The 23,658-nt window shown below is 40.9% G+C and overlaps 1 protein-coding gene across 1 annotated transcript in view; it reads right to left on the bottom strand.

The window, feature by feature from the left end:
- Positions 1-208: 208 nt before the first annotated feature.
- Positions 209-23,658, bottom strand: part of LOC131551408 (uncharacterized) — a 44,446-nt gene continuing 20,996 nt past the window's right edge. Inside the window, exons 19-62 of the mRNA XM_058794353.1 lie at positions 23,001-23,432; positions 22,327-22,716; positions 22,184-22,249; positions 21,508-21,903; positions 20,939-21,340; positions 20,480-20,524; positions 20,158-20,279; positions 19,668-19,946; positions 19,399-19,494; positions 19,156-19,309; positions 18,697-18,950; positions 18,467-18,613; positions 17,807-18,386; positions 17,127-17,710; positions 16,449-17,013; positions 15,753-16,357; positions 15,035-15,590; positions 14,732-14,928; positions 14,430-14,565; positions 14,214-14,258; positions 13,850-13,894; positions 13,652-13,773; positions 9,960-10,238; positions 9,694-9,786; positions 9,453-9,606; positions 9,108-9,361; positions 8,674-8,820; positions 8,014-8,593; positions 7,319-7,902; positions 6,657-7,221; positions 5,951-6,555; positions 5,155-5,710; positions 4,854-5,050; positions 4,581-4,716; positions 4,298-4,345; positions 4,056-4,103; positions 3,881-3,928; positions 3,007-3,126; positions 2,738-2,922; positions 2,468-2,622; positions 2,131-2,376; positions 1,815-1,977; positions 1,462-1,564; positions 209-531 (exon numbers count right to left, since the gene is read on the bottom strand). Of these exons, the coding sequence (XP_058650336.1) occupies positions 428-531; positions 1,462-1,564; positions 1,815-1,977; positions 2,131-2,376; positions 2,468-2,622; positions 2,738-2,922; positions 3,007-3,126; positions 3,881-3,928; positions 4,056-4,103; positions 4,298-4,345; positions 4,581-4,716; positions 4,854-5,050; positions 5,155-5,710; positions 5,951-6,555; positions 6,657-7,221; positions 7,319-7,902; positions 8,014-8,593; positions 8,674-8,820; positions 9,108-9,361; positions 9,453-9,606; positions 9,694-9,786; positions 9,960-10,238; positions 13,652-13,773; positions 13,850-13,894; positions 14,214-14,258; positions 14,430-14,565; positions 14,732-14,928; positions 15,035-15,590; positions 15,753-16,357; positions 16,449-17,013; positions 17,127-17,710; positions 17,807-18,386; positions 18,467-18,613; positions 18,697-18,950; positions 19,156-19,309; positions 19,399-19,494; positions 19,668-19,946; positions 20,158-20,279; positions 20,480-20,524; positions 20,939-21,340; positions 21,508-21,903; positions 22,184-22,249; positions 22,327-22,716; positions 23,001-23,432 (11,588 nt within the window). The 3' untranslated portion in view covers positions 209-427. The remainder of the gene's footprint in view (positions 532-1,461; positions 1,565-1,814; positions 1,978-2,130; positions 2,377-2,467; positions 2,623-2,737; positions 2,923-3,006; positions 3,127-3,880; positions 3,929-4,055; positions 4,104-4,297; positions 4,346-4,580; positions 4,717-4,853; positions 5,051-5,154; positions 5,711-5,950; positions 6,556-6,656; positions 7,222-7,318; positions 7,903-8,013; positions 8,594-8,673; positions 8,821-9,107; positions 9,362-9,452; positions 9,607-9,693; positions 9,787-9,959; positions 10,239-13,651; positions 13,774-13,849; positions 13,895-14,213; positions 14,259-14,429; positions 14,566-14,731; positions 14,929-15,034; positions 15,591-15,752; positions 16,358-16,448; positions 17,014-17,126; positions 17,711-17,806; positions 18,387-18,466; positions 18,614-18,696; positions 18,951-19,155; positions 19,310-19,398; positions 19,495-19,667; positions 19,947-20,157; positions 20,280-20,479; positions 20,525-20,938; positions 21,341-21,507; positions 21,904-22,183; positions 22,250-22,326; positions 22,717-23,000; positions 23,433-23,658) is intronic.

The following is a 23,658-nucleotide window of genomic DNA, read 5'->3' on the forward strand; positions in this document are numbered from 1 at the left end:
GTCAGAAAAAGAAAAAAAATGCTGCAAAACAGCTTTTGACCCATAAAATGTCTGAGTGTATAGGTGATTTGGTTTGAGATGATTTATGATTATGATGATGTAGCCTAACCTGACTCAGTACAAATAATAGCTGAACAAACTACATTGTAACAAACAATAGTAAAAACAAAATCACTCACACACACAGCAATGACAAATACGTCACCAAAACAGAGAAAATCAGTTTATTGTGATTTGTTTTATCCTCACAATAGTAATAAGACTGTTTGATTTATAAAACATTTTAAAGGTTGTGATTTTCAACATAATCCCCCAAAGGTTACATTTATAGAAAGCTTGTAACAGTTTGGCATCAGTGTCACATCCATCGAGAAAAATATAAGAATAGATGTGTTAAAACATTAGGTTGATTGTCAGTAGAAATATTCTAGAAGAATATCAGGAGACTCATCAGAGAAATAAGTGATATAGTCAGAGAACCCAATAGACATGGAGCCCTGGATACTAGCACTTGGCGTGGCATCAGCGCATCTGTGAACAGAAATTACACAGCAGTCAGTTGATTGCTGCACTTCACGAGTGCTGATATTTATTTAATTTAACAGCACTTTTTACTTTAAAAAATAAAAAATAAAAATCATTCCTATGCATCCACTGTGTTCCAGAACAGAGTATGTGAAGGTTGTGGAACTACAACACTCTTTTTTATGTGATATTGCTGAATTAAAATATACATAAACAGTAGGGAGGAGACTGCGGAGTCTCCAGGCCAGGACCAACAGACTGAAAGACAGCTTCATCCATCAGGCTGTTAGGAAGCTGAACTCCCTCCTGTCCTTGCCCCCCCTCCCCTCTCTTACCCCACGCACTACTGAACTCTGACACCCCCCACCACCACCACCACCCACATACACACACACACACACACTGTGACCAGCACCAGTCACTTTGTACAGCATTGGACTGACCTTATTCAACTACCTCTTCTGTCAGTCTGAATAAAAGAATGCTCTTCGTCACTTTAAATAAAATAGTCTCAATAAGCTCTTTGCACTATACCATTTATAGTCTGCACTGTTTGTTTGTTTGTCTATCTCACTGGTTTGCACTCTATTTATCATGTGCCTTATGCCACTTTATCCATTTTATATTATTTTATTTTTATTTGTATTCTACATGTCCTTATTTGTATATTTGTAATAATTGCATTTTGTGTACGTGTATATGTATACATATATATATATATATATATATATATATATATATTTGATTTGTACTTATCTGTATTTATGCGTTCTACTGTTAGTACTTAGTGTTATCTGTATGCACCAGGGAGTAAGAGAGTAACGAAATTTCAGTTCTCTGTATGTATGTACGGTACATGTGGCAGAATTGACAATAAAACAGACTTTGACTTTTGTATATCTGTTTTTGTTGTTGTTGTTTTGTTTCATAAGTTACCTTTGTTACTGTCAGACCACATCAATGGACCAAGGGATATGGAATTACTGTCATGGAAATCCACAGATCTGCCCACTCTATGGTGGTGCTCAGAGTCACAGTGCTAAAAGACAGATGAAAAGACAACCAATTTGTGTCAGTTTAAGTTATCATCAGTCGTGTCAGCCAGAGGGGTTGAGGTTTAGTCAGCGTGGCCCCATCAGCCCCTACTGGTGGTTTATAGCAATTGGAAACAAATAGCATCTTTCTCCATTGACAGTCACTCAAAAGTATCTTTTACTTAAATAAAATTGACAACATTTACTAATAACAACAATTATGTCCATGTCCATAAGAAAAATTTGTAAACTCACCACTGAGCAGAGATTGTCTGTCATAAGGCAAAGGTGAATAGCGCAGTGCAGGTAAACCTTGGTGGAGTCTGCAGTGAAGATAAACATCTCAAAGGAGAAGCGGCTGGATGTAGAAATACCATTTTGCAGCAACTCCACTGTATCATCATTAGGATTGGGACACCTGAACATTTTGCAACAGTATAATAAAGATATTATGAAGATAACAAAATGGTTGTCTAATTTAAGGTTTGGAAAGTTATGAGGATAAATATTAATTTATTTTTTTGGATAGTGCTAAGTGAAGACAAACAATCATGCAAAAACATGGACTTGCCTGTCAACGATGAGGTCCCAGCGGAGAGGGTGATGAGGATCGTTCACAGGTGTAGCCCAACATGTGTCAATCACTGAGGCAAACTGATGACTGTCAACTCCATCAACACGAACTTCCACAAAAATCCGCTTGCTCAGCTCTGCATTCACACTACCAGTGAAGGGGTGGGAGAATTCAGCATCCTGATATGGAATCATCCTGACCCGATATGTCCCTTGACCAGCAGGAAGGTTAATGTGCACAGTGCTGTTGAAATAATTTTACATGATATGTCAACTACAAATAAGTACAACTAATAGTTATACTCATTAAGTTGGCTAAAGTCAATGTGTCTCACCTCTCTAGAGGATTGATGTCCATGGAGAGTGTTTGGGTTTGTGAGTAAACACAGCTGAAAGGAATCTTTAAAATTCTCTTCCTGCTAATGAGATGCCCAACTAAGTGTGGCTCCCCAATAATAAAGTTCTTATAGATGAAGTGGGTGCCATTAGCCTGTATGGACATATTTAAATATTTGTACTTTGAGGGACTTTTTAAAGAACTATAAAAAAAATCTAAGTATTTGTTGTTCTTTTCACCATTCATGGATGTAAATAATGAATCTTACCATCAGATTTGTGCCACAGATGTGGTCATTGTTGTCAAAATAGAACTCCACTCTGCCATTCCGGATTGTTCCTCTGCAGTTGGGGTCATTGAGGTGTAAGATGTCAGAAGGAAAACCTGCCTCAAAAAGCTGACAGCGAGACAGAGACATGGAGCCAGAGCTGCTTTCGCAGTTTTCATTAAAATCTGAGAGGAAAAACATCCAAGAGAATGTCAAAAACAAAAATGTAATCATTTATGAACATTGAAATGTTGTGGAATGAGTCTAACCAAAGGCGTCATGCTGAGATCTGTGATGGTTTTCCTTGCAGGAACAGCCGTAAACACCATGTTTCTCTTCACACTGTTCATTCTCAGTGCAGTTTAGCTCTTGACAGGGGTCTCCTTCACCTAAGAGGAGAACAACAGGATTAATGACAAAACCTGGGGCATATATAAAACATGTATTAATAATATTACATAACATCTGGACTGAAAATAATGTCTTAGCTTCCTTAATTAAATAAAGTTCTGTCATGACAACTCTTGGAGGGGTTGGCATGGTAATGTAGATGACAATGTTAACGTATTTGGTCTTGGCGGAATAGATCTGCTACGCTGCTGCTGCGGCAGAGCAAGCACCGAGACTTGCTACAGCCAATACATCCACAACACGCTGCTGTAAGCATGTAAGAAATACCGCTGCTGCAAATATAACGTACATGAAATAACCCCCATATAACATACAAGAATCTATACAGATCTATACAGGTGGAGCTGGGGAAGGTGGAGGGTTTCTGAAGCACGCAGCAAACTGCTACAGCAAGAACTAGTCATATATTTGAATGTTGAGCAGTGAGCTCATTGGCTACCGATACAGGAGAGAACCAATCAGCTGTGCCATGTGATAATGATGTCATTAGGTCAGATTGAGTTAGACCTATCGGACTGCGCCTTCATGCCAGAACTCTGTATTAATCTTTGCAATAAAAGATTGTGCATTAAGACTTTTTGTTTTTAATTGACTAACTAAAAAAATCTAAACTAAAACAAAACAAAAAAAAGTGGTTAAAATAGACCTATGGAATTTTATAAGTAAAAACATTAAAAACACCATTACTGATATCAGTTCACATGACTTCATCTTTTTGTTTTTAAAAAATACCTGAGGGAAGGGTTGATATGGTGGTGGTCATGTAGGTGGTGCTCTCTTCTGTAAAGACAGGGGAAAAAAATGCAACAGTGAAAATGAGTGCAACAGAGTTCTAGAGTTCCAAACCAAGCCAATCACCTCTGAAACAAATTATAAAAAGGTATTTCCATAAGTAAATGGAAAATACCTGAGGGAAGGCTTGATGTGCTTGTGGTAATGAGTGTAGTGCTCTCTTCTGTAAAGAGAAAAATACATTCAAAATAATTTTTACCATATACCAACTCAGACATGCTGATCGCAGCAGTCATCATCCACCTTTTCAGCAGCCTTGGTTCTGGAAGTACCTTTGCTATTCATTGCCTCCATAAGGATTTGAAAAAGTTCATCAACTGAGACCAATCACAAATTTACAAAAACATTACAAAATACCTGAGTAAATGATTGATTTGGTGGTGGTCTTGTGTGTGGTGCTGTCGTCTGTAAAGCGAAACATACAATAAAATTGTTTCCTTATTACATGCCAACACTTATATGCCTGTAGAGCACAGCAGTTCTCATCAACTCTTTCAGTGTTCTTGGTTCTGGTAGTGTTTTTCCTATTCATTTTCTCCACAGGAACTCACAACAATATTCTCTTGGTGTGCAAATGCAAACATTTTGCTGATGTAACTCAGAAAAGTTAACGTAAGAAATATCAAACACGTGTACTGACCATAGCAGCCACGAAGTCCATTTCTGACCATACACTCCATTGTTGATGGGCATGAAGAATCTGAGCAGCGCAAATCATGTGGAGCAAAACATTCACAGATTTGGGAACATTCTTCATCCTGGAATTGCTCACCAACCTAAGAAATCATACCATAAAGCAAACTTTACATTTCCAGAACAGAGTATGTACGAGTTGTTTTAGTATTTATATACTACATGCAAGACTCCGATCTTGTGAAATCTAATAAGCAGAAAACAGAGTTTCAGTCCTTACATTAAAGTAGAATCCTTTATGCAAGCAGCCACATTGCTCCACTGGGACACAGAGTCCTCCACTCCTCACCAACCCATCATCACAGAAACATCCCTCTGAGCATGTGTGTTCACAACTAGCATCAACGTTGCTGGCGCAAGTATGACCACAGTCTGTGCCACACAACTCATAGTGACTGTTCTCTGGGCAGGTTATGACTGGAAATGTAACAATTGTATTTATGTCAAGCATGTCTTAAAAATGTAATCCATTTCCAAGTTAAATTCCAACAGAAATATCTAAAAATAAACATCTCACTTACCACAGGATGCGCTTTCTCTCCAGGGGTAGATAACGGCATTGTTAGATTGACAGGCACTTGCATAGGTTTGGATCGAGCGACACAGGACATCATTACGGTTTCCAGAAAGGCACACATCGAACACACAGTCATCAAAGTAGGCTTGAGGATCGACATAAACATGGCAGAAACTAAAGGGGCCCTCACTGGACCTGATGATGTCACACAGGGAACGGGAGGTTGTCTGATCCTCGCACAAAGGGCAATTGTTTCCACACCCATCATTACATGGCAGCTCTTCCTCAACCTTCCAACTTGCCCCAAACTGGTCTGCTGAGCGCACCAGAGCACCTGAAGGAGTCATGAAGTCATCATTACTCTGGCCGTTGAAGTTGCCACAGATGCCACACGTAACCCCACTGTAGTCCGCTGGTACAACGATGTCCACCGCCCAGGAGCCACTATAACCAACGCTCAAACCAAAGTCAGTTGATACGAATATGTACTGTGCGCTGGAGTACACAGACACCCGTCCAGAATCAAGCAGGATGGGAAGGTTTCTGGTCTCTCCATCAACCTGATTGAAAAGAGAATAAAACCAATAGCTTGTTTTAAAGCTAAGCAGGCAACATTGGTAATACATGACTAAATATAATAAGGCTTGAATACAATTGCACTTCTGGGTGTGTTCTCCAGAGTAATATCAAAGTGAAATAGTTTGAAAAGTTGATTTGTTGTAGATCATGGCATCATAACAATCACACAAAATTTTCATTAATATTTATGTTTTTATCTATCACCTATAATGCTCGATTACCTCAACAGTAAAACGACGGTTCATGTCCCGTGACATGTGCACAAGATGCCCAGAGACATTGACAAAAATTTCTACAGTAATTGACACTGGGAGTCCATGCCATGCCTCGTTCCTTGCATCTACCTGGAAGTACGGAAGGCCAGTAGTGTCATTACATACTGTGGCTAGCACATAGCGGCATGTGCCCTGGAAGTCAAAGTAGGATTTATCAAAAGACATGTAGTGGGGGTCTCCTGAAGCAGAGCAACGAGCATGTGGCCGAGGATGGCAGCCGTACTCGCCGTCCAACACATGGCAGACCTCCTCCTCACTGCAAGAAGATGGTGTGCAATGAACATTTCCAGTGATTCCATCACAAACACACAAGAACTGGCACTCTTCACCATGCCAGAACCTCTCTCCAGCCTGCCGATAACGCCCAGAGTGGTAGCAACCACAACCCACAGGAGGCACACAACGATCTCCATTCAACACATTTCCGTCATTACACTGGCATCCTTCCTGGCACTGCAATGTGCACTGAAATGGAAATGAGAGGCTGGGGCAGGAAGCAGGACAGGATGTGCCGCATACTTCATAATGGGAATTTGCTGGACAGGTGGGATCTGGAATGACAAAAGCATAATGACAATGGAAGAAAATATAAGCATATTTCAGCTTCATGCAATCAAGTTTTAGGTCAGCAGATCCAACACTTGATGCTTACTGCAGTGGGTGGCACTCCTCCACTCTTCTACTGCAATGCCATTCTGTTGGCAAAGTAGTGTGTAACCTCGCAAAGCCTCACATAGAGCCTCTCTGGCACCTTGTGTCTGCTCCAGCAGCTGAACGCAATCTGCAATCCGTTGCTGAGGATCTATTGCTCTGCTGCACTCAGCAAATGGTCCATCATCCTTGGCCATGATGCTACAATGTTCAGTGAACTGGCTGCTGTTCTGATAATGTCCTAGTTCCCAGCTGTCATTTGGGTCCTCACAGTGGGCTGATAGGGAACCATCACGCCAGCTGTCCGCAAACAGCTGAACGTCATTCAACAGGACAGCATCTGGAGTGTAAAATTCATCAGCAATGTCTCCATTGAAGTTCCCACACAGACCTCCAAGTGTGCCACTATATGTGCCTGGTGCCGTAATTCGGACAATGTGTGGCCAGTCGGCTCTTACAGTCACCCCAAAGTTTGTTTCCAAAACAATACCCCTCACACTGCTGTGATAAATGCGGATTTGACCAGAGCCAACACTGACAGGCAGACCGACCATCTGTCCATCCACCTGAAAAGAGTGATAAACAGTGTGAGGAGACTTTTCCATCTAGCGTGTGAATTTGAAAAATAATGCAATTATGCATTTATTTGATATTTTGTCTAACCTTTACATTGCTGCCCTCTCCCATTTCGATGGAGACCTGAATTCCTTCTGCTTCAAACTTCAGGAACCTGGAAAAGTCTTGAAAGCCTCGGGGTACTTTCTCCACCATCAACACAAAGTGTGGTAGTGGGGATGGCCCCATCACTCTAGCAAGGGTCAGTCCGCATGCTCCCTGATATCTGAAACTTAGTCCATCGAAGGTGTGATATGACCCGAGGTCTTCAACCGAGCAGGTAGCATAGCCGGTGGGTCTGCAGCCTCTCACACCATCATGGACTCCACACACCTCTGCTGGACCACACTGGTGCTGATGGCAGGTCATCAACATGCTGCTGCACACACACTGTCTCCCACAGTCACCATCCAACACCACTGACTGTCCTTCTGTGTAATAGAAGCCCTCAAAGATGCAGCCACAGTTTGCTTCAGGCACACAATCTCCAGCGCTCAGGATGTACCCAGGATCACAGATACAGCTTTCCTGACTGGGCAAGGGACAGTTTATTGGGGCAGATGGATTACTGCAAGTCGCAGGACAACCTGTTCCTTGAGGCTCAAAATGACTGTGTTCAGGGCATTGAATTTCTGGAAATGGAGGAAGAAAATAAAGAATATTCATCAATACATGTAATCTTTCAATTTGGAAAGAGATCTAATTTGCTCTACTGAAATCATTCATCACAAAATGATGCCTACCACAGAAGCCCTGCTGTCTCCACTGACCAAGTTGTACACCCTGCTGTTGGCACTGAGTAGCATACACATTGAGAGCCTGGCACAGAATGGGCTGGTACCCTCCTCCCAAGCAAAGATCATATACACAGTTCTCTGTGTAGGTCTGTGGCGCATGCACAGAGTGGCAAGCGCCAAAAGGGCCGAAGACATCTTCTAGGATTCCACAGTGGTTGCTGTCACTGTACAGAGTCATTTCATCTGTTGCACAAACAGCACAAGCCAGACCTGTGCACCTGACATTATGACATTCAGGATCTATGTCACTTTGCACTTTCCAACTGTTGGCAAAATCCACATCTGAGCTCAAGATCTCACCACTGGGTGAACGGAAGTCATCTTCGGGATGCAGGTTAAAGTTTCCGCACAGACCACAGGTGGAATTAAAATAGTCATACGGTACAGAGATGCTGACGTAGCTGTATGCATCATATGTAACAACCAGACCAAAGTCTGTGCTGATGGCCAAGGAAAAACCTGACCGATAGACTTGGACGGAGCCATTGCGGAGGGTGAATGGCGTTGCTGCAAAACTTCCATTAACCTGGAGAGTGTTGGAAAAAGAGGAGATTAGGAAAATGAACAGCATTTAAGTGAGAATTACAGCAATATAGTCATACTAACCCTTGCGTCATAATAGTGATCCTTGACCAGTTCAATTACTTCATCATAGACAAACACTCTGACCATCCGCGTCCATGACACATGCGTGCTGCCCCGATGCTCATTTTTGCCCTCAATGCGATAGTACGGCAAACCGCTGCCACAGGCCTAAAAGTGTCAAGGATTACCAACTGATGTCTACTTATTATATAATAAACAGAACGCCATAGAAATTATAGAGTAGGGGTAGCCAACCTTGCCGTTGGAGAGCTACATCTTGGAGAGTTGAGCTCCAACCCAGTCAAGCACACCTGAACCAGCTAATCAAGACTTTCAGGGTTATTAGGAAATTACAGCATAGGCAAGTGTGTTGAAGCAGGGTTGGAACTGAAGTCTGCAGGATGGTAGCTCTCCAGGAGCAAAGTTGCTTAATCCTGCATTGGAGAATGACTAACCTCAGATAGAACATAAGTGCAGGTCCCTTGAAAGTGAAAAACCTGATAGTCAAAGGTGTAGTAGTGAGGATCACCAGAGATGGTACAGGTTTTCCGTTGAATGTTCTGGCAAGAGTACTGGAAGGCAGCTGGACGGCAGGCTTGGGAGTAACTGCAGGGTTCGTGGCTACACTGGAGGCCACCGCTGGTGCAGGTGCATCTCTGCTGGCAGGTTTCATCACTCCAGAAAGAGTCTCCAAGCTGCACTGGAATACCTGCAAAACAGCAGTTTCACATAGATTTCAACTTGAAATTACTGAATGTTTAAGGAATAAAAAGTACATCAGGAGAATAGAAAAATGTTACCATTAAACTGACAACCCCGTGATCCCTGATCTGTTCTGAAAGCCCATCTGCCTGGCACATTGACATTGCTGCTGTATGTCAAGTTTGTGATGTCATTCGAGAATGATCCAGGAATTGAGAAATGGTATCTGGAGTTGATGGTGTCATAACCAGCCTGTGATAAATTATGATAAAACACTTTCAGCATCTTATTTATATAGTCTTCTAAATCCCTAAATTTAATTTACTATGTTGTGCACACCTGTACATAATGTTTTGGAGCAATTGTTCCATAATTCATCAAAATAAATGTGTAATGGCCATCTGAAATCAAAACCACTTGGAAAGATGTTTCCTGAAAAAGACCATTATAAAAGTGCTAGTCATTACAAGTTTTCTAGATGACACAAATCACAATAATCATAATGTATATCAACTCTTCTTTACATTGTTCATTTATTTTGATTTCTCAAATTTGTTATTGGTCAAGGACAGTAAGATTGCACAAAATCAAGTTAGGATTCTTACGGTTCTTGAATATGGATAATATGCAACTCTGTCCCATGTTGCTACAAAGACCCAAGTTGCTGAAAAGCTCAGGTCAGGGAAGTATTGGTTAATGTCTTGTGTGGCCTCTGTAAGAACACTGCCAGATGTGTACTGACGATATGAAATAACACCATTGCCACGGTTATCAATATCTGTCCAGAATGGAGCAATGAGGTCTATTCCACCATAACCTGGGAACTGGTATGGAGTGTAGCTGTGAAACGATCCATCAAACGTCAAGTGTCCATTGTTGTTGACCTGAAATAGATAAAGATGTCTTATCACATACACCTTCTTTTAAAATATGCAAGATTCAGTCATGTGGGAACAGGGCCATCATTTATTATCAAATAGGCTACAAGACTGATAAGCATGCGTATGCCCAATTTTGTGCGTGAAACCTGTGTACGAAAGTTTTCAAGAACAAATTATGATTCACTAATCCTGTGTTCCATTCAGAAGAGCTCATCCCTATGCCCTAACCCCTTCAAATGGTTTACCCTCCGGAGTGAGAGCTTCATAGAGATTAGGGCATAGGGATGAGCCCTTCCGAATGGAACACAGGGTGTGATGCCAAACAACTTCCCTGTGCAAAGGATAATGGGGGCCCGAGGTGTCCATTAGTTGTATCCTTAGAAATCCTTCATTCGGAAGGGCCCTTTGAAGTAGCCAGATTTGAGCACTTTGGTTTGGAATGACCCTTCAATATGGCGACCATGACTGTTTTCACTACGATGTACCCTTCGGGGGGTGGGGGGCCAGCCAGGAATGCTACCGCTTACCACAGTCAGCGGAAGTGAGAAAAAAGTGTTTATTATGTTTGAAATATGGATATTTATCTTGAAAAAACGCATGGATTTGCTACAGGAGGCCTTTATTAACCCCGTGGAGCCGTATGAGGAATGTTTTATTACAGATGCGCACACTTTGTTTCACGTCTTCTGAACCGTTGACAACAAACACCCGCTTAGACCCATTGAAACGCTTGGAGGGGCCAGGACAATTTTTAATATAACTCCAATTGAATTCGTCTGAAAGAAGAAAGTCACATACACCTAGGACGCTTCAAGGGTGAGTAAAACACAGGCTAATTTTCATTTTTGGGTGAACTAACCCTTTAAAGGGGTGGTTTATTGCAATTTCACTTTTTTAACGTTAGTTAGTGTGTAATGTTGCTGTTTGAGCATAAACAACATCTGCAAAGTTGCAGCGCTGAAAGTTCAATGCAAACAGAGATATCGTCTTTTAAAATTCTGGAAGTTTAATGCCTACAAAAACGGCTGGTAAGGGACTACAACAAACTACTTCCCGGATCTGATACGTCACTGACCCAGATAAACCCCGCCCTCGGGAACATGTAAGGAAGGGGGCAAGGACATGATGCGCTGCTTTAGAGAAGAGGAAGAGAAAACTAGGGGTGCACGTAAAAATCTATTCATATATGAATCGCGATTCTGTCTTCTAACGATCTAATGGATTCACAAGTTTCAAAATCAATGTTCTAAAACAGCCTCTTAATACTTTTCCTCGCGTTGCCCTGCTCTGCATCTCTCTCTCTCTCTCTCTCTCATTCAGATCGTCAGATTAGCTCCAACAAACTGTTCCAATTATACATTTTCACATAGCAATAAGAAGCGTTACACATGGACGCGAGTGCGGTTGCCGTACTGTATTGTCGATTTCACTTTTTTCATTTTAAATAGTGTAATGTTGCTGTTGGTGCATGAACAGTATCTGCAAAGTTGCTGCCCTGAAAGTTCAACGAAGCGGAGATATCGTCTTTTAAAAATCCGGAAGTTTAATACCTACAAAAACGACTCATATGGGACTACAACGAGATACTTCCCGGGTTGCATACGTAAAACAACCATAAATTTGCATCAACCCCTCCCTCCGGAACATACAAAAAAGGGGGCAAGGCCATGTTCTGCGGCTTTGTCGAAGAGGAAGAGTTATAGTGGAGAGTTGTAGCCATGCCGTCGAAACGGTGTTATTTTCACCCAGCTGTCAGGTCTTCTGTGTTCAGGCTTCCTACGGATGCTGTAGTTCGTCAACAATGGTTAAAATTTATGTTTGATTATATTCCTGACAATTACAATCCTAATTTAGCTCTCTGTGCTGCGCATTTTACGGAAGACAGCTTCCAGAATCTACACGAGTTCAATGCCGGATTCACACAGAAACTATTACTAAAACATGGAGCGGTTCCAACTTTAAAACCAGAGGCAGCAGTTGTTGGGCCACAACCTGTAAGTAAGATTTCATAATTTTAAATGTATTTGCATGTATAATTTCAGATGTAAAGTTTTAGTTTTATCAAGGACGTAAACAAATGCCAACGCTGGCTTTAGTAGCCAGTTAGTTAAATGCTATTTCGTGCGTCTATGACAAACGCGTACAAACATTTTGGACCCGAATTTGTAATTATGTACTAATTTTGTAAATGTATTTTCCATGTATACTTTATGACGTAATTTTTCGATTTGATCAAGAACGTAAACACAAGCCAACGCTGTTTGGTTATAGTAGCCAGTTAGTTCGATGCTATTTTGTGTGTATAAGACAAACGTGTACAAACTTCAACTTGACCGCAGCACATGCAACTGTCGCCCGTGAAGGTAATGGGCGTGAAGTTTCCGGACAATGTGCAGTACGCAGTTTAGCCAATCACAACACACCGGCCCAACTAACCAATCTGAGCCCATTGCCTGTTTCTGAGGGAGTGGTTTCATAGAATCAGGAAGTCAGCCGGTCGTTCAAATGACAGAGGAGAAAACGGCTTACAATAAAGGTGAAATATATGAAAAATAAGGCGTTTTTTAACAAACGAAACACGAAGACATGTTATATTGCACCCCATAAACACAATCAAGCAAAGAAAAAAAGCAGTAAACCACCCCTTTAAAGCTTTAATCAGAATACAACCATATATTAAAAGCTAACATAAGCAGTAGCATAATAACAGCGTATCTAAACGTATGAGACAACAAACAAACAAACATACCATTAAGAGCCGTGCTTGCACAGGTTCTGCGCGATCCTCTTCACTAATATCCTCTGCGTCTCAATCGGGCTCAAATTGATAAGCAATATAGATGTTTCTATATTGTTATAAATCATTGTTTACAATACAACCGGAGCACATGCCGCTGAGCTGAGGGGCGGGACATTTAGACGCACGCTCGGCGGTTTAGTGAATCACAACACACTGAGCCAGCTAACCAATCAGAGCCCATTACGTATTTCTGAGGGAGGGGCTTCATAAAAACAGGAAGTAATCGAGGCGTTTGTCAGAGAAGGGACAGAGCGGTGTGGAATAAAGGTAAATTATATGAAAAATAATGCGTTTTTAAAAAAAATGAAGCATGAACACATGTTAGACTGCACCCCATAAACACAATCAAGCCTAGGAAAAAAACAGTAAACCACCCCTTTAAGAACAAAGCACATGTTGTGAATTAGGCAGAAAGTTTTCATGATAAGTTTGAATGTGCATATAAATACGAATAATTTACACAATTATTTGTGAATGAGACCCATTTTGATTTTTTTTTTTACGTAAACAAAAAAAACTTTAAAAATAAAGTTTTGAAAATTCAGAACACAACATAAAAAATAAATGCAAGTAATAGTTATTTTCTAATAGTTATTCATCTCAATCACTGACTTACATATATTTGACTATATGTTTGTCCAAAAAATATGAACTGTTGCAGAAGGTAGATCACAGATGAACTTCCATCATCAGAACGATAATTCTCGGTGTCTCCAGCTCCAAATGGATAAAAAACAGCTGTGGGAATTTATAAATGTACATTTACTGTTTTATTATTATTATTATTATTTATTCCAAATTGTTTCAAAAATACCTGGGGGGATTGGTCTGGTGCTGGTCATGTTAATGGTACTCTGCTCTACAAGAGAGAGAAAAAAATAATAATATTATATATACAGTATATATATATATACAGTATATATATATATATTTTTTTTTTTTTTTTTTCACATTACATGCCAACTCTGAACCAAGCTAACCACCTCTGAGCCAACATTACAGACAAAAAAGGTATACATCAATTAAATCACCATGAAAAATAAATAAATGAATAAATAAATATAAAAAGACCTGTAAGATTTTATTAGTACACAAACTCATACTATCACTGATATCTCACAAATTCTTTTCATGTATTATGTTTTTTGGGTTTTTTTCACACATTTTTTTTTTAATACCTGAGGGAAGGCTTGATCTGGTGGTGGTTATGTATGTGGTACTCTCTTCAAAGACAAAATGACATGAAAATATTTTTACTATATTACATTCCAAATCTGATATCCCTATAGAGGGCAACAGTAATCATCATGACTGAAAAGTTGCAGAAAAATAATGCATAAAACTATACCTTAAAATCTTAAAAGTTAACATGAACATCATAGGCATATACTGACCGTAGCAATCACGACGTCCGTTTCTGACCATACACACCATAGTAGGTTGGCAGGAGGAATCAGTGCAGCGCAGATCATTTGGAGTAAAACACTCACAGTGTTGGGAACAATCTAGATTCCAGAATTGCTCACCAACCTATGAAATCATACCACAAAACAATGAACTTTATATTTCCAGAACAAAGGACAATACTATGTGTGAGGAGTTGCTTTAATAGTAAAATACTAAAAACAAGACTCTGTTTTTCAATATCTTGTGAAATCTAATAAAGCTTCATCAAAAGAGAGTTTCAAATTCTTACATTAAAGTAGAATCCGTCATACAAGCAGCCACATTGCTCCACTGGGACACAGAGTCCTCCACTCCTCACCAATCCATTATCACAGAAACATCCCTCTGAGCATGTGTGTTCACAACTAGCATCAATGCTGCTCGCGCAAGTATGACCACAGTCTGTGCCACACAACTCATAGTGGCTGTTTTCTGGGCAGGTTATGACTGGAAATGTAACAATTGTATTTATGTCAAGCATGTCTTAAAAATGTATTCCATTTTTCAAGTTAATTACACACTAACGGAAATAACAAAATATGATCTCACTCACCACAGGATGCGCTTTCTCTCCAGGGGTAGATAACGGCATTGTTAGATTGACAGGCACTCGCATAGGTTTGGATCGAGCGACACAGGACATCATTACGGTTTCCAGAAAGGCACACATCGAACACACAGTCATCAAAGTAGGCTTGAGGATCGACATAAACATGGCAGAAACTAAAGGGGCCCTCACTGGACCTGATGATGTCACACAGGGAACGGGAGGTTGTCTGATCATCGCACAAAGGGCAATTGTTTCCACACCCATCATTACATGGCAGCTCTTCCTCAACCTTCCAACTTGCCCCAAACTGGTCTGCTGAGCGCACCAGAGCACCTGAAGGAGTCATGAAGTCATCATTACTCTGGCCGTTGAAGTTGCCACAGATGCCACACGTAACCCCACTGTAGTCCGCTGGTACAATGATGTTCAATGTCCAGGAACCACCATAACTCACACTAAAACCAAAGTCAGTTGATACAAATATGTACTGTGCGCTGGAGTACACAGACACCCGTCCAGAATCAAGCAGGATGGGGAGGTTTCTGGTCTCTCCATCAACCTGATTAAAAAGAGAATAACAGCTGAGTGAAACTGTTCTAAGAATGTATTTGTTGTAGATCATGCCTCATAACAACAAATGTACATGATTTATCATTATGTGTAATGTCATTAGTCATTAAGTATCTATGAAGGCAAATTACAGTGAGCGATGCCTGATTACCTCAACAGTAGAATGACCATTCATGTCTTGTGACATGTGCACAAGATGCCCAGAGACATTGACAAAAACTTCTACAGTAATTGCCACCGAGAGTCCATGCCATGCCTCGTTCCTTGCATCTACCTGGAAGTGCGGAAGGCCAGTAGTGTCATTACATACTGTGGCTAGCACATAGCGGCATGTGCCCTGGAAGTCAAAGTAAGTTCCATCAAAAGACATGTAGTGGGGGTCTCCCGAAGCAGAGCAACGAGCGTGTGGCCGAGGATGGCAGCCGTACTCGCCGTCCAACACATGGCAGACCTCCTCCTCACTGCAAGAAGATGGTGTGCAATGAACATTTCCAGTGATTCCATCACAAACACACAAGAACTGGCACTCTTCACCATGCCAGAACCTCTCTCCAGCCTGCCGATAACGCCCAGAGTGGTAGCAACCACAACCCACAGGAGGCACACAACGATCTCCATTCAACACATTTCCGTCATTACACTGGCATCCTTCCTGGCACTGCAATGTGCACTGAAATGGAAATGAGAGGCTGGGGCAGGAAGCAGGACAGGATGTGCCGCATACTTCGTAATGGGAATTTGCTGGACAGGTGGGATCTGGAATGACAAAAGTATAAGGACAATAGCAAAAAATTTCAGCTTCATGAAATCAAGTTTTAAGTCAGCAGGTACAAAACTAGATGCTTACCGCAGTGAATGGCACTCCTCCACTCTTCTACTGCAATGCCATTCTGTTGGCAAAGTAGTGTGTAACCTCGCAAAGCCTCACATAGGCCTTCTCTGGCACCTTGTGTCTGCTCCAGCAGCTGAACGCAATCTGCAATCCGTCGCTGAGGATCTATTGCTCTGCTGCACTCAGCAAATGGTCCATCATTCTTGGCCATGATGCTACAATGTTCAGTGAACTGGCTGCTGTTCTGATAATGTCCTGGTTCCCAGCTGTCATTTGGGTCCTCACAGTGGGCTGATAGGGAACCATCACGCCAGCTGTGCGCAAACAGCTGAACGTCATTCAACAGGACAGCATCTGGAGTGTAAAATTCATCGGCAATGTCTCCATTGAAGTTCCCACACAGACCTCCAAGTGTGCCACTATATGTGCTTGGTGCCGTAATTCGGACAATGTGTGGCCAGTCAGCTCTTACAGTCACCCCAAAGTTTGTTTCCACAACGAAACCCCTCACACTGCTGTGATAAATACGGATTTGACCAGAGCCAACACTGACAGGCAGACCGACCATCTGTCCATCCACCTGAAAAGAGTGGTAAACAGTGTCAGGAGACTTTTCCATCTATGAATTTGAAAAATAATACAATTATTCTCTTGGACAGAGTAACAGCATAGTGACTTCATATTTTGCCTAACCTTTATATTGCTGCCCTCTCCCATTTCGATGGAGACCTGAATTCCTTCTGCCTCAAACTTCAGGAACCTGGAAAAGTCTTGAAGGCCTCGGGGTACTTTCTCCACCATCAACACAAAGTGTGGTAGTGGGGATGGCCCCATCACTCTAGCAAGGGTCAGTCCGCATGCTCCCTGATATCTGAAACTTAGTCCATCGAAGGTGTGATATGACCCGAGGTCTTCAACCGAGCAGGTAGCATAGCCGGTGGGTCTGCAGCCTCTCACACCATCATGGACTCCACACACCTCTGCTGGACCACACTGGTGCTGATGGCAGGTCATCGACATGCTGCTGCACACACACTGTCTCCCACAGTCACCATCCAACACCACTGACTGTCCTTCTGTGTAATAGAAGCCCTCAAAGATGCAGCCACAGTTTGCTTCAGGCACACACTCTCCAGCGCTCAGGATGTACCCAGGATCACAGATACAGCTTTCCTGACTGGGCAAGGGACAGTTCATTGGGGCAGATGGATTACTGCAAGTCGCAGGACAACCTGTTCCTTGGGGCTCAAAATGACTGTGTTCAGGGCATTGAATCTCTTGTAATGGAGGAAGAAAATAAAGAATATTCATCAAGAATATGCACAGACAAAGATTTAATTTTTACTGATCATACAGCTCAACAAGATACCTACCACAAAAGCCCTGCTGTCTCCATTGACCAAGATGTATACCCTGCTGTTGGCACTGAGTAGCATACACATTGAGAGCTTGGCACAGAATGGGCTGGTAACCTCCTCCCAAGCAAAGGTCATATACACAGTTCTCTGTGTAGGTCTGTGGCGCATGCACAGAGTGGCAATCGGAAAAAGGGCCGACAACATCTTCTAGGATTCCACAGTGGTTGTTGTCACTGTAAAAACTCATTTCATCTGTGGTACAAACAGCACAAGCCAGACCTGTGCACCTGACATTATGACACTCAGGATCTGTGTCACTTTGTACTTTCCAACTGTTTGCAAAGTCAACATCTGAGCTCAAGACTTCACCACTGGGTGAACGGAAGTCATCTTCGGGATGCAGGTTAAAGTTTCCGCACAGACCGCAGGTGGCGTTAAAATAGTCATAAGGTACAGAGATGCTGACGTAGCTGTATGCATCATATGTAACAACCAGACCAAAATCTGTGCTGATGGCCACGGAAAAACCTGACTGATAAACCTGGACGGAGCCATTGCGGAGGGTGAATGGCGTTGCTACAAAGCTTCCATTAACCTGGAGATTGTTGGAAAAAGAGGAGATTAGGAAAATGAATAGCATTCAAGAGAGAATTAAAGCAGTATAGTCATACTAACCCTTGCGTCATAATAGTGATCCTTGACCAGTTCAATTACTTCATCATAGACAAACACTCTGACCATCCGCGTCCATGACACATGTGTGCTGCCCCGATGCTCATTTTTGCCCTCAATGCGATAATATTGCAAACCATTGCCACAAGCCTAAATAAAAATTCAAGGATTACCTGTTGATTCATACTAACAAAATAAATGGAAACCCATTTAATTTATAGAGGAAGACTAACCTCAGATAGAACATAAGTGCAGGTCCCTTGAAAGTGAAAAACCTGATAGTCAAAGGTGTAGTAGTGAGGATCACCAGAGATGGTACAGGTTTTCCGTTGAATGTTCTGGCAAGAGTACTGGAAGGCAGCTGGACGGCAGACTTGGGAGTAACTGCAGGGCTCGTGGCTACACTGGAGGCCACCGCTGGTGCAGGTGCATCTCTGCTGGCAGGTTTCATCACTCCAGAAAGAGTCTCCAAGTTGCACTGGAACACCTACAATAAAGTAGTTTCACATGGCTTAGAACTCAGTGTTGTTGTATGTTATGAGATCGAACACCTAAAACTATTTTTAAGAAGATATTTTTAAAAGGTTTACCAATAAGATAAAGTGAAATGAAAAGTTATTTGGGGGTTATTGAGGGTCACTGCAAATAGCAAATGATTTAATTAGTATAAGAGGACATTAGAAAAACATTACCATTAAACTGACAACCCCGTGATCCATGATCTGTTCTGAAGACCCATCTGCCTGGCACATTGACATTGCTGCTGTATGTTAAGCTTGTGATGCTATTCTGTTGCGATTCAGTAATTGAAAAGTGGTATCTAGAGCTGATTGTGTCATAACCAGCCTACAATAAGTGAACAAAAGAAAATCCTTGTTAGTTTCTTCTTCAGTTAGTAAATTGGAATAGTCTCAACCAGTCATATCAGTGCACACCTGTACATATCGTTGAGTTGGAGCAATTGTTCCATAATTAAACAAAACAAAAGAGAAATGCCCATCTGAAATCAAAACCACCTGGAAAGATGTTTCCTGAAAAAGACCAATTTAAAAATCATGTGCCAACAGTTTGCTGAAAGTCACAAAAACAGAAATCATACAATGTGGATTATTTAACTCTATGGTGGGTTACATTCATTTAGATTTTTTTTTACGCTATTAAAAAAGAACAAGAAGATTTTACATAACCAGATTGGATTTCTTACGGTTCTTGAATATGGATAATATGCAACTCTGTCCCATGTTGCTACAAAGACCCAAGTTGCAGAAAAGCTCAGGTCAGGGAAGTATTGGTTAATGTCTTGTGTGGCATCTGTAAGAACACTGCCAGATGTGTACTGACGATATGAAATAACACCATTGCCACGGTTATCGATATCTGTCCAGAATGGAGCGATCAGGTCTATTCCACCATAACCTGGGAACTGGTATGGGAAGTAGCTGTACCATGACCAATCAAATGTCAAGTATCCATTGTTGTTGATCTGAAATAAAGGATAATGTTAAAATTTGCATAACACTTTAAACTGTTCCAAAGATTTCCAAGGTAAAGCTTAATGAGAGTTAGAAATGTGAGCGTTAAAGTTTTCCATAATAATGAGGGAGCAAAACTCTTTCAATAATTTAGAAAAAAAAAAAAAAAAGTTATAACACTGTGTGGATGCCTTTCTGATTCATATGATCATATTCACTTACATATAGTTGGTTGTATGTCTGTCCAAAAAATATAAATGGTTGCAAAAGGTAGATCACTGGTGAACTCCCATCATCAGAGCGATCATTCTCTGTGTCTCCAGCTCCAAATGGATAAAATGGTCCTGCAACAGCAACATCATATATCAGACATATGATGTACTGTATGGCACACTGTTTTAGAGTTATAAACCTCATATAACACTCAGATCAGATCAGATTGAATGTACAGTGCAGTATACCAATTAGCTCTTAATAACTGAATGTTCTATTAACATCTGATGTCACATTAAATTATTTTCGTACATTAATTTTGTTAAAATACCTGAGGAAATATTTGAGCTTGTTGTTGTATTTGTGATGATAATTTCTGTAAAGAAAAAATACATGAAAACTGTAATATTTATATTGGACCAAAGACTACCGTCATTTTAAAGCATGCCATTATTGAGGATGTTTACTACTATTACTACTGCTATTAACTTCTACTACTTCTCCCGCTCCTGCTACAACTACTATTAATAGATTTGCATGTTCTGACATAACAGCTGTACAAAATGGAACAAACATCCTGCTTCTGTAGGTCAAGAGATTTGAAAGAGGTTTCTGAAAATGTGGCTGACCACTGACATTTTAGCACAGGAGTAGCCAATAACTCTGATTACCCTCCAAAGATCACTAAATGAAAGAATCAATTATTGACTCTAAAACCTCCACATGACAATATATTTCACTACAAAATTTACATTTCAAAAACTAAAATATGACTACAGTAATGCTCTACCTGCACAGTAAGATGCACAGAATGTTGGCCTGACAAATTCATACACAAAATAGTTTCCTGGACAAGCTTTGACTTGTATTGGATGAGATTTGTAACCACAGCAGTCATTCCATGTTGAACCACAGACTTGCCGAGTGACCACTCCATCTTCCAGCTGTGGGTGAGGGCCGTTGAGCCACAGTGGGTGAGAAGTGCCACACATGCCAGAACCAACACATGACTCTGGCATCTGGACACTCTGACCATTGTAGAACAGCCTGTACCAGCCGTTCCAGTTGTAATTATAATCACATATTCCATAGTCATAATATTTATCGTAGTGTGGGCTGATGGTGGCTCTCCAGGGTTCATCTAGGCTGTTGTAGTTGTAGCAAGGGTCAGCACTCGGAGTGGTGAAACCAACTGTTTTAGGAACAGTAAAAGAGGTGCTAAGATTTCTTCAAACACAAATCAATCCTTTTCATTGTAAATACATTATTCTTTAGCAAGTCTATAAATGCAGTCTTTATATCAAAGCTCAAAATTTAATTCATATTAAGTATGTAAAAGATGTAGGAGAATTACCGTACCTGCACAATATGCAGGGGCTGGGATCAATACCTTTGGCCTTTTAATTTTGTAGACATAATAATTTCCAGGACAGGCTTTGACTTGGATTGGGTCAGATCTGTAGTAACTGCACTGGTCGTAATGAGAACCGTAGACTTCACGAGTAACCACTCCATCTTCTATCTCAGGATGAGGGCCACCAAGCCACAGAGAACTAAAACCTCCACATGACATGTAATAGAAACACCACTCAGGCATCTGAGCACTCGATCCATCAATGAAGAGTCGATACCAGCCATCCCATTCAACACGAGTGTCATCATGTGCATATTGATACCAGAAATTGAATGTGCTTCTCCATGAGTTGTCAAGAATGTTGTAGTCATAGCATGGGTCAAAATCTGTGTTAATAGCGGCTGATGAGACAGAAATTGAAAAAATAAATAAATGAATTAGTAAGGCAATGTTCATGCCAAAAGTCTATCTAAGCTACTTTGTACTGCATGCCATTAGCTCTTTATTATAAACCGAGAAGAACAATTATTTTTTAAAAACCAATATCCTTCTAACAATATATTTAACAAATGCTGTAATGAATTATATTCAAACATTTTACTAAATGTCTTAAAAACAAGATTTAATGTGTATTATCCTTTGAACTAAGACGAAATGTTATTTTGACTCTAATAAACCTACTCATGCTGGACCCCATAAATGTAGCTGGACTTGTAGAGGAAAAAGTTGTTGATATATTGCTGGCATCTGAAAGAGGGGATTTTAAGAGATTGATCAAACAATATTAAGGTTTTGAATGAAAAAGTGCTTCAGAATAATATTACCTGTGCAGTATCCTGAACAATAAAATGAACGTGGCTTTACAAGTTCATAGACATAGTAATCGCCTGGGCAAGCTTTGACTCTGATGGGTGTTGATTTATAATCACAGCAGCCGTAATACATGCCCCCACAGACCTCCATTGTCACCACTCCATCGTCAATCTGAGGGTGAGGACCATTGAGCCACAGACCTTTGTATGTGTTACAGCTGCCACCAGAAACACAGCTCTCTTGCATTCGAATGTCTATTCCGTTGTAAAAAAGTCGATACCAGCCATTCCAGGAGAAATTTTCATCACAAATGTAAAGTCCAGTTTCATTTGTGGCTCGCCAGGGACGATCCAGCGTTTCATAGTTGTTACAAGGATCATTACTGATGTTGTTGAAAGCAACTGATATGGAGGAAAAAAAGGTTGTTAGTCAAATCGCTGTTTAAATGCTGTATTACAGGGTCATTTATGTAACTTAATGCATAATAACGACATCTCATGGCTGTGTGTGTCTAGTCTAAATGGTTAAAACATCCATGACCCATATAAAAGTTTAACATTGTTACTACCTGTACGTATTATACAAATGTATTGGTATATCAATGTTGAGCTGTAACAAAGTGTAAATATTTCATATAGGGGATTATTAAAATCATCCATAAAGAACACACAAGTTAAAACTGCACCTGCACAGTACGTAGGTGTAGGGATTGACATGTCAGGTTTGACAAGTTTATAGACATAGTAATCTCCTGGACAGGCTTTGATTTCAATGGAGGTGGATTTATAATAGCCACAATGGTGGCCGCTCCACCCCCACCCCCACCACCACCACGGCCAAGACGACGACCCCAAGACTTCACGGGTCACCACCCCATCCTCGGGTTTTGGATGAGAGCCATTGAGATAAAGTCCAACTTCACCACCACATCCTGTAAAACTCGCACACCACTCAGACATCTGAGCACTCTCTCCATTCAAATACAGCCGATACCAACCATTCCATTCAACATATCTGTCATCATTGTAATAATATTGGTAGAAGTTCGTGCGCAAGTCTCTCCAGTTGTCATCAAGAACATTGTAACCAGAGCATGGGTCAGAGCTGGGAGTTGGGGCTTTACAAGAAAGAGAAGAAAAAAAAGTTACAACAAAGGGAGTTTTTTTTTTCTTAAAAAAAGTTTCCATATTGTTCCAGTATGGTCATTAAATGTGGGGATGGTGGTTTGACCATTATAAATTATTTTATCCATCAATTTTCCCTAGATGCAAATTGATTCAAAACCCTATTGCATAAAGATCCGGCTATACATTCAGCCTAAAAATATATCAGTACAAGACGAA

This window comes from Onychostoma macrolepis, chromosome 12 (genome assembly GCF_012432095.1).
Source record: "Onychostoma macrolepis isolate SWU-2019 chromosome 12, ASM1243209v1, whole genome shotgun sequence".
In the NCBI taxonomy this organism is placed as follows: domain Eukaryota; kingdom Metazoa; phylum Chordata; class Actinopteri; order Cypriniformes; family Cyprinidae; genus Onychostoma; species Onychostoma macrolepis.